This window comes from Peromyscus californicus, unplaced genomic scaffold (assembly GCF_007827085.1).
Source record: "Peromyscus californicus insignis strain IS unplaced genomic scaffold, ASM782708v3 Scaffold_5__1_contigs__length_169319896, whole genome shotgun sequence".
Classification (NCBI taxonomy): Eukaryota; Metazoa; Chordata; class Mammalia; order Rodentia; family Cricetidae; genus Peromyscus; species Peromyscus californicus.
The window spans coordinates 38,863,036-38,876,993 of NW_026294573.1; the positions used below are offsets into that span (position 1 = coordinate 38,863,036).

The 13,958-nt window shown below is 52.3% G+C and overlaps 1 protein-coding gene across 1 annotated transcript in view; it reads right to left on the minus strand.

Annotated features, from left to right (window-relative positions):
• Positions 1-473: 473 nt before the first annotated feature.
• The window catches only part of Trabd2b (TraB domain containing 2B), a 207,229-nt gene continuing 193,744 nt past the window's right edge, over positions 474-13,958 (minus strand). The window contains 4 exon segments of the mRNA XM_052715815.1: positions 474-3,126; positions 3,128-3,143; positions 10,591-10,860; positions 13,779-13,869. Of these exon segments, the coding sequence (XP_052571775.1) occupies positions 2,938-3,126; positions 3,128-3,143; positions 10,591-10,860; positions 13,779-13,869 (566 nt within the window). The 3' untranslated portion in view covers positions 474-2,937.

The following is a 13,958-nucleotide window of genomic DNA, read 5'->3' on the forward strand; positions in this document are numbered from 1 at the left end:
TTTCTGTCTGCCTCAAAGTCAAAATGAAAGTCCTAAGAATACTCAAGAAACTCTCAAAGGGACAGGGCTCTGTGTTTTGTTTTATGAGTCCAGCCAGCAAGATATGAAGTCTGAGAAACTGCTGATGGATTATTGGCATTTTCAGAGCAGGACAAGAAGTTGAAGTGACCTAGCCATACATTCTGTTTTTGTGCCTAAGGTCTCCTGGGATGTAGGCCAGAAGCTGAGTTTGCTACTTACTCAAACCCTGGCTTAGTAGAGATTTCCAGGGACCAGGAGACTTTGGCCCTCGATGTCTGACCAACAAATGATCTTTTCTAAGTCCATGCCAACCTGGAAGTTTGTTGATCTGTTGGCCTAGCTAGCCTGCATGCCCTTCCTTCCTTCCTTCCTTCCTTCCTTCCTTCCTTCCTTCCTTCCTCCCTCCCTCCCTCCCTCCCTCCCTCCCTCCCTCCCTCCCTTCTGTTATTTTTTATATAGGGTCTGGTTATATGCTCAAGCATTTTTAGAACTCACTATGTATCCCAGGCTGGCTCAAACTTACGATGCTCTTGCCTCAGCCTCCCAAGAAGAGTCATTACAGACATGTGCTTCTAAGCATGGCACATTATCTTTCTTTAAAAACTTTAAAGTGGGGCTGAGGAAGAGAGTTTGGAACACCTCCTTCACTTCTAGTCTTCCTTAAGGGATCTGGAAAGACAGTGGCCTGACATTGGGGCTGGGACAGCAGTAGCCCAGGATGGCCCCACTAGTCCCATCTTGAAGGTGAACTCTTCTGGGCCCAGGAGGGTAGGTATAATTCAGCCTGTATGTGTAACCCTGGCACTGTGCTTTCACAGTGATTACATGCTGCATTAATTCACCATTTTGGCCCCACGCCTGGCACAGGTCTGGGCACACAGTCAGGTGCCTGGACTGTTTCCCCAAATGCTTCATCTTTAATTAACCTCAAGCTTGATCTCCATACATCTCATGCCATACTCTGCCCCAAACAGGGGAATCTGGCCTGTGTGTTTCCAATTCCTTTACACTTATCTCATCCCAATAGCGCTCTGCACGATCCGTTTGATGTCTAACTTCTGAGCCTGCTTTAAAAGTCAGCTAAGCCCCTTCTCGCTCAGCAATAGGAAGTCACATTTTTTTGCCAAGGATAAACTGACTCCAGTCCTGGTTGAGGTCAAGTTCAGTTTACAGTGTGGTGCCCATGGGGCTGGCGGGACCCTGTGAAGCAGAGTTCCAGAATCTTGCCAGGTCTCAGGCTAAAACCTGTCCACTGGGGCAGAGCTGGAAAGAATTCTGCCGCCTGCCAGGATGCCTGTGGGACCCCTGACTATCCAATGAGTCGTCCAGAATCCTGCATCTCAGAAGGGAGAAGTCTGCCAACCTTAGAATGGCAATGATGCAGCCAACCAGGCGCCCATCAAGCCTGCCAGGGAAACCCATGTGCAGTGAGGTGAGAGAACAGGACTGGAGTCAACATGCCTGGCCCAGCTATGCCACCTTGGAGAAGTGTCTTCTCTTTCTGGACCTTAGTATTACTCTTACTGTTATTGACAGGTGAGGGGTCTTTCCTGCTGTCAGGATCCAGGACTCCTTAAACAATGAATGAGCCACAAGGCCAGCTTTGAGCCATGGGCTGAAATTCAGCCCACATTGGCCTACCATGTCCCCAGTCAACTCCCTGCCTGCCCACTACCATCCTGCTGGAACCCCCTGGCTGCAGGAACCAGCAGAGGGAGCTGGTGAAACAGCCTCCTTGCCTGCCATGGGAAGCCTGGGAGGGTTCCAGTTTGGGAGATCTGCCTCCCCTGGCACTTCTCCAGACAGGAATAGGGGCAGAACACAGTCCATGAGACAAGGATAGTTTTTCTATCACACTGATCTGGGGCGAGGGAGTAAACCTTGGGTGGATCCTTCACCTTCTTTTGGGGGTTCAGTGTCATCATTGAAATGGGGGTCATCATATCTCACAGCACTAGTCTGAGGATCTATGAAGAAGGGAGAATGCAAAGAACCTACCCTGCGGCAGGCTTCTGGCCCATGGCCCTCTTTACCATCGTGATTACAATAATCGGTGGCTCCTGAACTCCATCACCCCTAAAACTGCCCTGTGCCCACTCCTGTCCTTCTGCCCAGCTCCCTTCATGCAGCTATGGTTTTACCAGCCTCTCTTAAATGGAAGCTGGACCAGTACCACTGGAACATAGATTACCCACTTGCTTTGTGTCTTTGGGTAAACCCCATTCACTTTTGGGTCTCAGTATAGCTATCTGACCACGGGACTGGGTTCACCTGCCTCAGCACCAATCTCCTACTTTGATGGAAAACCTCACCATGAGCTCCAGAGGGCCAGTCCACGGACACTCAGGACTTCAAAATAGCAGCATTCTTTTTTTTAAAAACTGTCCCTCCAGGGCCTGCACACATCCAGGGATGGGGAGGATGGTTGGCCACCACGCCTCTGGCTATGAAATTCAGCTTCACAAGAGCTGGGGCTGCCTTTCTGCCTGCCCTCAGAGGTACCTAGAGTGGGAGAAGCCAAGCCTGACTAGGAGGCGTGGGGCCAATTCAAAGCCACAGTCCACACAGGTCACAGAGGTCACGGGAACCTGGGCTCCTTCCCTGGGTTGCTGTTGGGGCTAACTCAGGGACTATAACATAGGCTACATAAAAATAGTTTTTATCAATAGAATAAATACATTTTCTCTTTTAATATGGACACATATTTTACAAAAGAGCCCCATAGCACTATGGGAAATTAAGACCTTCTACAAAAAAGAAGATGTAATTTGGATACAATAAAGCTCTAGTGTTTTTAAGGTCCCTGTCCTGTGTGAACTGCCTTGAGGTGTCAGCACCCTCTGAGGCGGTGTCAGATGGCGGGCGTGGTCACAGACTCCTGTGGCTTCTCTGGCTTCTCTGCAAGGGTGGTCAAGGTCAGGATGGCCCAAGGGTGTGTAGCAGGAAGGGGGCGACGATGGTGGCAGCGATGGCAGGGGGGAGGCCCAGTGTAGGTGCTGAGTCGCTGGTAGGCCCCGCAATGTCCTGCTGCCGGAGTTGGTGTGAGGGCTTGACAAAGGGCTTGGTCGTCCCGGAGCTGGGAGTAGGCTGGAGGGGCAGCGGGGGGCGGCGAGACAGTGGTGCTGGAAGGAGCAAACAGTAACTGTCAGCAGCCTCCTCCCAGGAAGAGAGCTTGGGGTTCAGCTCTATCTTCACCAGGTGTCTTAGGGAAGAGGAAAAGTCTAGAACCCCACAGCCAGCTCAGCTGACCTCCAAGGACAGGCTGGCCCCACCTGTGACCAATCATGAGGGTAGGTCCCAGGCAGAAACGATTGCAAAGTCGTGGAGGAGATAGCTCTGAGGTTCCCAGAGTTCCACCTGTCTGCAGGTGTTCTGCCCCTTGTTGCTCCTTCCAAGGTCGCTGAAGGTGGCAGAACACACACACACACACACACACACACACACACACACACACACACACACGTGCGCACATGTGCGAGCACGCGCCTTAATTTTCACATCATCCTATCTGCCTTGGTTGGAGCTTCCCCCGTGCCAGCTGTTCAAACAAGATCTCCATCGTCACAATAAGCCTTCTGAATGGGTATTACCACCCCCTTTCAGCAAGGGGGGACCTCAAGGACACTACCTGGTAGCCAGGTTCTGGGGCAAAGCAGCTTTGTACACCCACGGGGAGGAGAGGAAAGACTGTTGTCTGTCTCAGAGGAGGCAGGCACGGTGCTCCTAGAGTGTGTATGAAAACAGGGGTGAGCCAGGGGTGGCACATTTTTGCTCACGGAACCCAGTGGGCTTTGTTTCCTGCCATGCTGGCCTTCAACCACATGGGGCTTGTCACGATCTCACCATACTGGGCTGCTTTACCCTCTACCTCATCCCTGTCACATCCACTGTCTTGCTGTTACTGTCTCACTCACCTCTAGAGACTTGTCCCGGTACCTTGAGGAGCGAAGGCTCACATAAAACACTCTCCACTTCCCACTGACCTCACTGTCATCGTGGGACATATGTTATACGAGGGTTGAAGAGCAGGCTTCTACTGAGGAGTCTTAGAACAGTGCCTGGCCCTGGGAGGTGTGTGTTTTGTTTTTTTAAATCGATCCACAGCCAATCACTAGACAGAGCTCCAGGAGTCCAGTCAAGAGAGAGAGGAGGGATTCTATGAGCAAGTGCATCAGGATCATGATGGGGAAACATGCAGGGACAACCAAACCTAACTATTGGGAACTCATGAAAGTTGGATCAATGGCTGTGGAGCCTAGGTGGGACTGGACTAGACCCTCTTCATGGTGAGACAGTTGTGTAGCTTGATCTGCCTGGGAGGCCCCCTGGCGGTAGGATCAGAATCCATCCCTGGTAGAGGGGGCTTTTTGGAGCCCACTACCTATGGTGGGACACCTCCTGCAGCCTTGAGGCAGGGGGAAGGGTTTGGACTTGTCTCTACTGGATGTGCCTCCCCATGGGAGGCCTTCTCTTCTTGTGGGTGGGAATGGGGGTGGGTTGGGAGGGGAGGCTGGGGGTAGGGTGGGAGGAATCTTCGATTGGTGTGTAAAATGAATGAAAGAATTTTCTTAATAAAAAATCATCATTAATATTTTTGTGTCTCTGCCTCTTCCACTAATAACATCTTTCATTTACAATGTACTTCTGAATACAGGCAGTCACCATGCTCAGTGCAATACTTGTGCCATATTACTGTTTCTGTTTCTGTTGAAGGAGATGAGGATTCTTAACTAGATGAGCTGCGCTGGGGCCATCTGTTCTGAAGCATGAACTGTGAGCCTTAGTGAAGTGCACTATTTCCTGGTAAGACCTTGAACATTGATGTGCAGGTTCCAGGGTAAGACTGAGGCCTTGCTGGCTGTAGCCCCTGGAGGGGACTAATGCCTGTGCCTAGTAGAGGTCATTACCTCACCCTCTACCCTCCTTCTCTTGTCTAATGAAAAAGAAAACTGCAAGCAACACACACACACACACACACACACACACACACACACACACACACACACACACACCAGACACACACACCATAAAAGTCTATGCCTAGCTGCTGCTGTGTGTCCCAACCTGGGTAGTTGGGAGGCTCTGAGGGTTAGCTTCAGGGCAGTGGGCTAGATGCCCTGTGAGGTGGCTGGAGCCAGGGCCCAGGCTGTCCTTGGGGGGCAAGACCAAATGGGAATTATGTCTCACAAGGCACCTATAGGCATTTTCTTTCACACTTTGAAAAATAAAGATGAAAACTCTCCCTTGGAGCCCAAGTGGGGTTTTTATTGCTTGGAAAGAGTCCCAGGAAAATGAAGTGGGACTGGGGGGCGGGGATGAGCCCCTCTGAGTACAACCTCCCCCCTTCCTTCCTAGCTTACTCAGCTCACAAAGTTGGTCCCCAGTCCAGGTCCCCACCCCCTCCCAGGCTCATGCTGGGGAAAATTGTCTCATGGCACAACGGTCTAGAGGCCAAACCAAACACACTGCACATTCCCAGGCTCTGCAGATGGCTGGCACTGGGGCCTAAGTCTGCCCTGAGCAGACAGGACAAGTGTGGGAAGGCCCCTCTGGCTGACTGGAAGACAGAGCTCTGTGCAAATCTGGGTTACCTCCTTGGCTTGATCTGTATATTTGGGCCAATACTGTTTTCTAGGCCTCAGTTTCCTGCTCTATACAGAGAAAGGACAAGAATGGAGTTAGGGACTTGTAACTGCTTTCCAGCGGTAAAAGCCGGAAGGAAGTAAGATTACAGGCAGAAATCCAAGGGAAAGTATAGACAAGTGAGGCTAGTTGCCCGGTACTGTCAGTTGCCACCCCTTTCTGGAGGTTTCCTGGAGCAAGGATGAAATCTGGCACTAGAGGTCAGGAGGAGCCCTCCGGGACTCAGTACTGGGCATCACTGACATTAATTTTCTTGCTAATATGAGGAGTTGGTGGTTAACTAGGTGCACAAATGTACTTTTTGCTCTTTGAAAACCAAAGATGACGCCCTCACCTCGCCAAAGCCTAGAGTTTTTTATTGCTTGAGTGGAGTCTCAGAGAAGTGATGGGGGGGGGGTTGGTGAAGAGGACCAGCCTCTAGTTACTTCCTTAGAGACCCTCAGAGAGACGCAGGGGGCACCAGCCTTGGAGAATGCAGGGCCTGGATGACAGGATCCTCCATGTCATTGCTGCGGGAGAACTTGTGATTCTTAACTGGATTCTGGCCTCCTTGGGCCAAGAAGTCAGATGTAGGCAAAGACGCCACTTGCTCAGCTTGCCTGCTGCTTTCTCCTGCCTCCACCCGGTACCTGGAGCCTATCATCAGCCTTCACATCTTGTGCCATGATTCCTTCCCTGGGAATGCCTTTAAATCTCCCCTCAACCTTGCAGACTGTGGGTTAACTGTCTGATGTGTTCTAATCGCTTTATAGTGGGCCAGAGGTGGAAGGAACTTTCCATCCTGAGACAGAAAATGGGCCCATAGATGGGAATTGACAGGGTCTTGTAGAGCTGAGGCTCCAGGGCCTTTTCGGTGACACTATCTTGGGAGCCATATGTCACTGTCTACCACCAGCACTAATCCACAGTAACGGGCGACTGGTGTGTGTCCCACATGTCTTTGCGAAATTGGGGATGGTGTTCCACAGCTCCCACCCATTGGCTCACTGATGGCTTTAAGTCTAAGACACACTGAAGGCCTCAAGAAAGAAGCACCTTGCTAGGGAGATTGATCCCAAGACACCCCAGACCAGAGACTCTGGAAGTAACATCAGCAGCAGCCACTTCAGGGTCGCTGAGGGGCTGATGTTGGCTTTACTGGCATCTCCTTACTGTCAAAGCCCTGTGGGGTGGGATTGCAACACTACTCTGTCTGATTCTTTCAGTGGGTTTTTTTTTCTTTTTTTGATGACTGAATGACTTCATTTTCCAATCCTCATGGGGCACCACCCACTTCAGGTGGGGTTCTGGCCTGGCAAGGACACTTTAGCTACCCTGGACTACCCCACATTGTGAGGAATGAGTGGAATATCTTGAGCAGGATGAGCAGCAGACAGGAGGTGTGCAGATCCCTTCTGTACTGTGTTCCCTCCCATCGTTGAGGGCTTTGACATGTGCACCATGGACGGCCTGTACTTGCCTAGTGGCACTCACTGTATCTGTTACATACTGATGCTCACCTCTGGGCCAGGCTTTGGCCAATGCCCAGCAGCTGGAAGGTATTCTCTTCTCTAGACCTGCGCATCTTCAACGTGCTTCCAACCCAGACCTCCATCTGTCTCCCTCTTACACACACACACACACACACACTGTGTGTGTGTGTGTGTGTGTGTGTGTGTGTGTGTGTGTGTGTGTGTGTGTGTGTGTGTGCTTGCAGACTTGGGGACATGGAGAATGAGAGCTGGCATAGCCTCCAGAAACCAGCCAAAGCCCTAATGGAGCAGGAATCACTTTAGGATTGCCGCAGGCCCATGTTTTATGGGAATGGTCTCTGTCCTGGCTTGCCCTGGTCACACCTTTCCCTGCTGTCTCTCTCTGTGCTCAGAGGGAAGGGATTCCTGAGAACGCTCCGCTGCCATGCATCCGTCTGCGGACACGACACGCTCAGCCCTTTCCACGGGTCCCCATAAATCATCCTGCCACAGGCTGCTGCTACTCTAAACTTCCTCCACTCTGTTTACATCTCGGGGTAATGAGGGGCGAAGGGAGGCCAGCCTACTCCAGGTGGTGTCCCAGCCAGGCACTCACAGCCTGCACCCCTGGTCCCCTCCTCCTCAGACTCGAGCATACAGTCAAAGACCCTTCCCACTTAGTGAGGCCTCGGATGACCTGTGGCCATCCAAATCACAGATCTGTGCCCAGGATTCCCCAGCCTAGAAACAAAAGCAAAGAAATGTAGTGTGGGCGATGGTGCCAAGAAAAAGGGCTCCCACAGGTGGCTAGGGCAGATAGAAGAGCTCAGCCAGGTGAGGATGGGAAGAGCACTTCGGTGGTGGGTGGCGAATATGAACCTTAGGGTTGGATGACAGTTCTGTGTCTCCACCTCTCAGCAAGTTCACTGATCTGGATGACTCTAATTCCTTCCCTGTGAAACAGGTCTGCTTTCTGTGACTCTGTATAGGACTAGGAAGTGATGGGTGTAAGTGCCTGGCACAGTGGGAGCTTCACAAAGGCCCACTTGCATAGAGAAGCAGAGAGAAGCAATAGCATGGGGGGAGGGGCAGCATGGGACAGCCCAGGGTGGCCCATAACCTAGAGAGGACCCAGTGGAGGTGGAAGGCGGAAAAGAAGGGGAGAACCCTGAGGCAGGCAAGACCAGAGACCAGAAGACCCTCAGGGGCCCTGCTGTCGGAGTATAGATGGAAGACGGGCAATCAGAGGTGGAAGTGGAGAGCTAGCTCCAGCTGGATTTCAGAACAAAGTGAGAAGTGGAATAAAACAAATCTCTTTGTCAGAAGGGCTTCAGATGAGCTCCATTCTTGTCCTCTGCTCCTTCTCAGAAAACTGGAGACTTGGGCACTCCGGGAAGGTGGAATGAGTCCTTTGCACAGGGAGCCTTGTGCCCTGTGCTTGGACTTCCCAGGGAGTACAGGGCCCGCTTTCTCAAGAATCAACGAGGAACTTTAATAAACTGCTCTTTGGTGGAACATTCTATTCCAGCCTGAGCAGAGGGAGGTGCATCAGCCAACCACAGTTTTACCTGCTGGGGTGGAGAAAGGCTTCCCTCTGCCAAAGAAAAGCTGCCTTTCCCCCCTGAAGCCAGGGTCTGTATTCCAGACCCTCTGTTGTAAAAAGGAAACTGTCCGGTGTCATTTGTCTGCATTTCCGTTTCAGACACAGTTAGGGGTTGGGGGCTCATTACAGAGCCGGCAGCCTGGCCTCCTGTTACTCCATGAGTTAGACTCCTCGATTGACCAGGACGGTGAGTGACCAGACTATTCAGAGCTCCTAGTAGACTGCTCGTAGCCTGTAAGCTTGCCCACACCCGAAGGATGCAGCTCTTTAAAACTCTAGACTCTTGCACCCAGTGAGTCAGAGTAGCCCTCGCTGGGCACCCAATCTTAGTGGGTCTCAGCCAATAAAGCTACAGTGATGCCTCTGTGGTGGGTGGTAGGGCTGACGTCTCTGCAGAAGTACATTCTCCAGTAGCCCACAGGAGGCGCTGTGGCACCAACACCTAAAGGCTCTGTGGCTTTGATGCCTACCCATTAGAAGTCTTTTCATGATAGTGCATGCCATGCTCTTTGTGATGAGGCCTGGACTACATCAGTCTCTTGTCACTAGCTCAGTCACCTGGCCATAGAAGAGCCAGGAAGTGGAAGGTACTGGTTGGTCAGCTTCTGGGTCCCTGGGTGGCCCCGGACAGGCTCTCTGGCTCTATTATCTTGGTTCATATTCATGAATACACATTGGGCCAGAACTCCCTAGAGCTGCTTGGAACCTCCTGGATCACACACCCCAGGCCTCTTCCCTCTGACTCTCAGGCATGAGGTCTGTGTGGGGCTGAAGATTTACTTACTTAACAAGTACCCAAGGTGATTCTGTTCAGGATGCTGAGGAAAATTCTGGACAACATTAAGATCCCGACTGGAACTCTAGGTTCTGAGGTTCCACTGTCTAAACATCAGATCCAGGAATGGGCTACCACAGTGCGGGAGGACTCCAGTCCGTTCCTGAGACATTCCTTAGTGACACTATTCACTATATGTAGAGATTTCTGCCATGCAGCTGACTCAGGGAGATTGCTCTGGAGAGGAACTGAGTGAGGGGTGTTAGACAGAATCTTGGAGCAACAGGAGCTTTGGCAACAGGCTGAGGCAAGAGGTGTCGGCGACAGGAGGAGCATATGGGAGGAGGGTGGGAGAGTGCCAGAACCTTAGGCTGTGCTCTGTACCTGCCTGTTTACAGAAAGGCTCGCAGTAACACTTTGGAGCTACAGCATCTATTGCCTGGTGTTCCTTTCTCTCACGGGGAGGGGGCCCCTCAGATCTCAGTGCTCACACATTCCCAGCACAGAGATCTGACACCTTACGGCATATCCATCCTGCCATGTTGGCTCCTGCTTTTATCCCCATCCATGGGACAAACGGATCAGGGGCAGGCCAGGCATGGTAGACTTCTGTTCGTGGCACCGGAGGATGCTTCCACGTCTTCCTTTTAATGTTACTAATTAACCGAGTAATTACTGGCTGTCCTGGGGATTGAGGCCAGGGCCTTGTGCATACCAGGCAGGAACTCCATCATGATGCGACATCCTCACACGTCTTTCTACCTTTTATTTTGAGACAGACTCTTACTAATTGCCCAGGCTGGCCTTGAACTTGTTATCCTCTTGTGTCAGCGTTTCAAGCCCCATGCCACTTCTAAACTGCAGAGAATTCTACTTGCTGTTATGCCGAGAATAAACCTCCAAAGTCAGATGTGCACCTGTTCTATACGCCCCAGAAGGTACCCCTGGAGGTCCTCAAGAGTCCGGGAAGGCTGCCTCTAAGCTTCCCCTCTGACCCCTCTGTCCCTGCTTGCTCAGAGCAGGGTCTGTGGCAGTGCGCTAGGCCCCAAGGGAGGCTGACAACTAGCTCCTAGGCAGCCTGTCCCTTCCCAGCTCACCTGTCCTCGATGCGGACCCAGAGGTCGTTGAACTGCCTCGGCCGCTGGTGTTTGTTCAGCCTCTTGCGCCACTTTTGCCGCCCGAACTCCTCCAGCTGGCTAAGGCTGTCGGGGAGCAGGAGGTGTGGGGACAGGACTGGATCTTCCTCCTCAGGAGGGCTGGTGGGGGTTGCTGAGGTTGCTTCTGGGACTGCAGCAGCTGGGGTTGCCGGGGCTGGACTGGCAGCAGAGGTGCCCTCCGGAGAGGGAGCTGGGCTCCCAGCAGCAGGACTGCAAGGTGGAAGAGAATGTGAGTATGCCACATGTGCAAGGGGGGATGCAGAGGGGATGTCATCGAGGAAAGGGAAACGGCACTGCTGGGGCAGGCAGCAGGGACCCAGGGCAAGCACTGTCTGTTACAGTGAGACACAACATGGATTCACTCTTTCATCTTCTAGTCCACGAACTCCCTGCAGCCAGCATTTCCTAGAAAGTAAGTATCAGCAGTGACCCAAACAGATGCCCCCACTGCCGTTCATACCCCACAGTGGGAGACAGAATCAAACACACAGGATGTCACGTGGCCACACTGCTGAGGAGGAGAACATGAGCATATGGCAGAGACAGGTGTGGGAGCACAGGGATGGACAAGGAGGTCTATGCTTATTATTTCATTTTGATCAAGGTTTCATCAGCAGTACCCCTGGCGGAGGAACTCTAGGTGAGTTGTCTAACTTTGCTGTGCCTCAGTCTCCTATAACACGGGGGTATGATGGTCCTGTACCTTCCCGGGGACATTGTGAGTTTATAGGTAAACACAAGTGAAGGGCTTAGAATGGTGCCTGGCAGTGGCAGGCAGCCCAGGCCACTGAGTAGTTTATGCTGTTCGAGCTACGTGTGTGCACTGGATGTCTATGGATCATCTTTTGAATGGAGGCAGGACAGGGGATGTCACTGGAACTCAACCTGAAGACTGATACAGACAGTCCACATCCCACTTGATAACGCATGGCCCAGATTGTTGGATGGGTAGCGCTTGGAAAGGGGATGGAAGAATATTGCTACCCGCTTTGTCAGGATGGTATGGCGGTGAAGGAGCACCACCATTCAGCACAAGGCCTGATACCTACAAAACCTCTCTGACGCGGGTCACCAAGCAAAAGGACCTGACTATGCAGGCCCTCGAGGGTCATTTAGTCATGTGTGTGGAATTCGTGCTCAAAGTAGGGGTATGCCTCCCAGCCTGCAGACACTCTCTCTTTCATTCTTTGCTTTCTGTGCCTCCAAAGGAATTCCTTGGGGACATCTGGCCCCGGAGGGTTAGAAGTGGTTTTAGGAACTGTGTCCAAGCAAACATCTTGCAAGGGAGGTGGTACCCAGGACTGAAAGCAGCCTGTCCTCCCATCCTACCCTCACACTGCAACAGTGAGTGGGTGAGGGGCTTCTCTCTCTTTGAAGAGGAAAAAGCCATTGGCTCAGCTCATCCTCTCCCAGCCCCCATGGCAACTCCAGACTCCCAGGGTCCAGGCTATTGGAGATGCTGCAGCTGTTGAGGAGATAATTCAAAACAGTCAGACAAAAAGATAGCTACAGGAAGCACCTGTGGCCAAGGATGGCTTTTTATTGTCGTTGCCTCCTCAGCTTCCCCACCCCCCTCTGCCCTGCTAGCTCCTTCATCCCCCTGTACGGGAGACTAAGGCTGAGAGTTCTCTGAGCAGAGCTTCCAGCAGAGCCGGTGGGGGCAGAGGAGGGGATCTCCTCCTCTAATGCCTGCGCTCCAAGATGAATAGGAGCCTGCTTGCCTCCCTTGCCCTGCCTGGCCACACACAATGAGCTTCAAGGGAAAGATCCTTGGGGGTGTGGGGAGAAGGGTGAAGTGAGAGAACGGGAGGGAACTAGAGGAATGCCTTGACTCTGAGGCTACCCTGCATCCCTTATTCCTCAAATACACCTGCCCTAGTTCCCTCCAAGACTTCTGGCAGAGCTTGGGGAAAGTGGTGGGAGGCTGGGATGGAGTCCCAACACTGAGGCTCATAACTTCCTATAGAAGTCACAGGGAACTGGGTGTGTGTGGTATGGAGCAGTCCGTGCTCTGGGACCCAAGAAAGCTTCCTCTCCAAAGGTCAAGGTCTCAGTCACTCTGGAGCTCCCTGTGCCTAGAGTAGGTACTGGAAGTAGTCAGGAGCTGAGGGAGGCCACAGAACCAGACTGTCCTACAAATGTGTCCTTCTGCAAGTGAGTTCATGATAGGCTCAGATGCCCCAAGTCAGGAATAATCATAGTTCCTACCTTGCCAGGCTATGGCAATGAGTTAGACACATACAGAGTGAGTGCCACACAGAGTAGCAGCCAATACCACTTGTCTGCTTGTCTGTGACTAAGGAAGCCTCTTTTGGACTTTGGGTCTTGTACCCATAAGGCCAGGGGCTGAAATCACAAAGGGGCCCTCCTTGTGGGTTGGTGAGAAGGTTCCTACATAAAGGCATGCATGGATCTCTGAGTTTGAGGAGCCTGACCCTTTCCAGGAGATCTCGAGTCTGGTTATTGCCCGATGCTGGGGCTATAGATCCTGAGACAGGCAGAGCTGGGCCCTGCCCCGGGGAAATTTCCAGGGTGGTGATAGGTGGGGTGGTCTAGACTAGGAACCCACATGGGAAGAGGTTGGGAGAGGGGCTCTGTGGGCAAAGTGAGAGTGTCCTGGCAGGAGAGTGGGAAGCTAGGAGCACAGACTGAGGAGGCAATGGAGCAGATACAGGCAGGAAGTAGAGGATCATCAGTGGGTGGGACAGCAAGAGGGCCGTGCAGTGGAGATGGACACAGGGAAGAAAACAAACTGAAGCCTCTTCTTCCCAAGGCACCATCTTCCATGGCTGTCCATCGGCTTTCAGCATGACTGAGGTCACTTATGCCCCTGCCCAATCTACTTGTATCTGAACCCCAAGAATCTTGCAAGTCCTCATTCTGCCCCCCTTCCCACTGCACCAGGCGATTCCCAACAATACTGCATACCAGCCTACTCACCCCATCTGTCACCTTCCAGTCACAATGCTTGGTCCGGCCTATTCCCAAGAGAGACTTCATCTCACAGCACTCTGCTTCACAACGCTCCCTGAGGCCTGACCAGGTCACAGGGGCAGTGACCACAGCGTGTGGTGAGGCAGCAGTCAGCCGGCCAGCTCCAAGATGCCACCATATACCCTGATGCTTACCTGTGGATGGCTTGCCCAGCAGGTGTGTGGTCCACCTCCAGCCCTGCCTGTCTTAGGACATCGATGACAGTGTTGTTCCCCAGAAAGTGACCTGGAACAGAAGATGCAACGTGGTCTCAGCCACATGCCAGGTTGTCATCCAGTGGATATATGACCATCCCTTGGGTTTGTGTCTGGGCT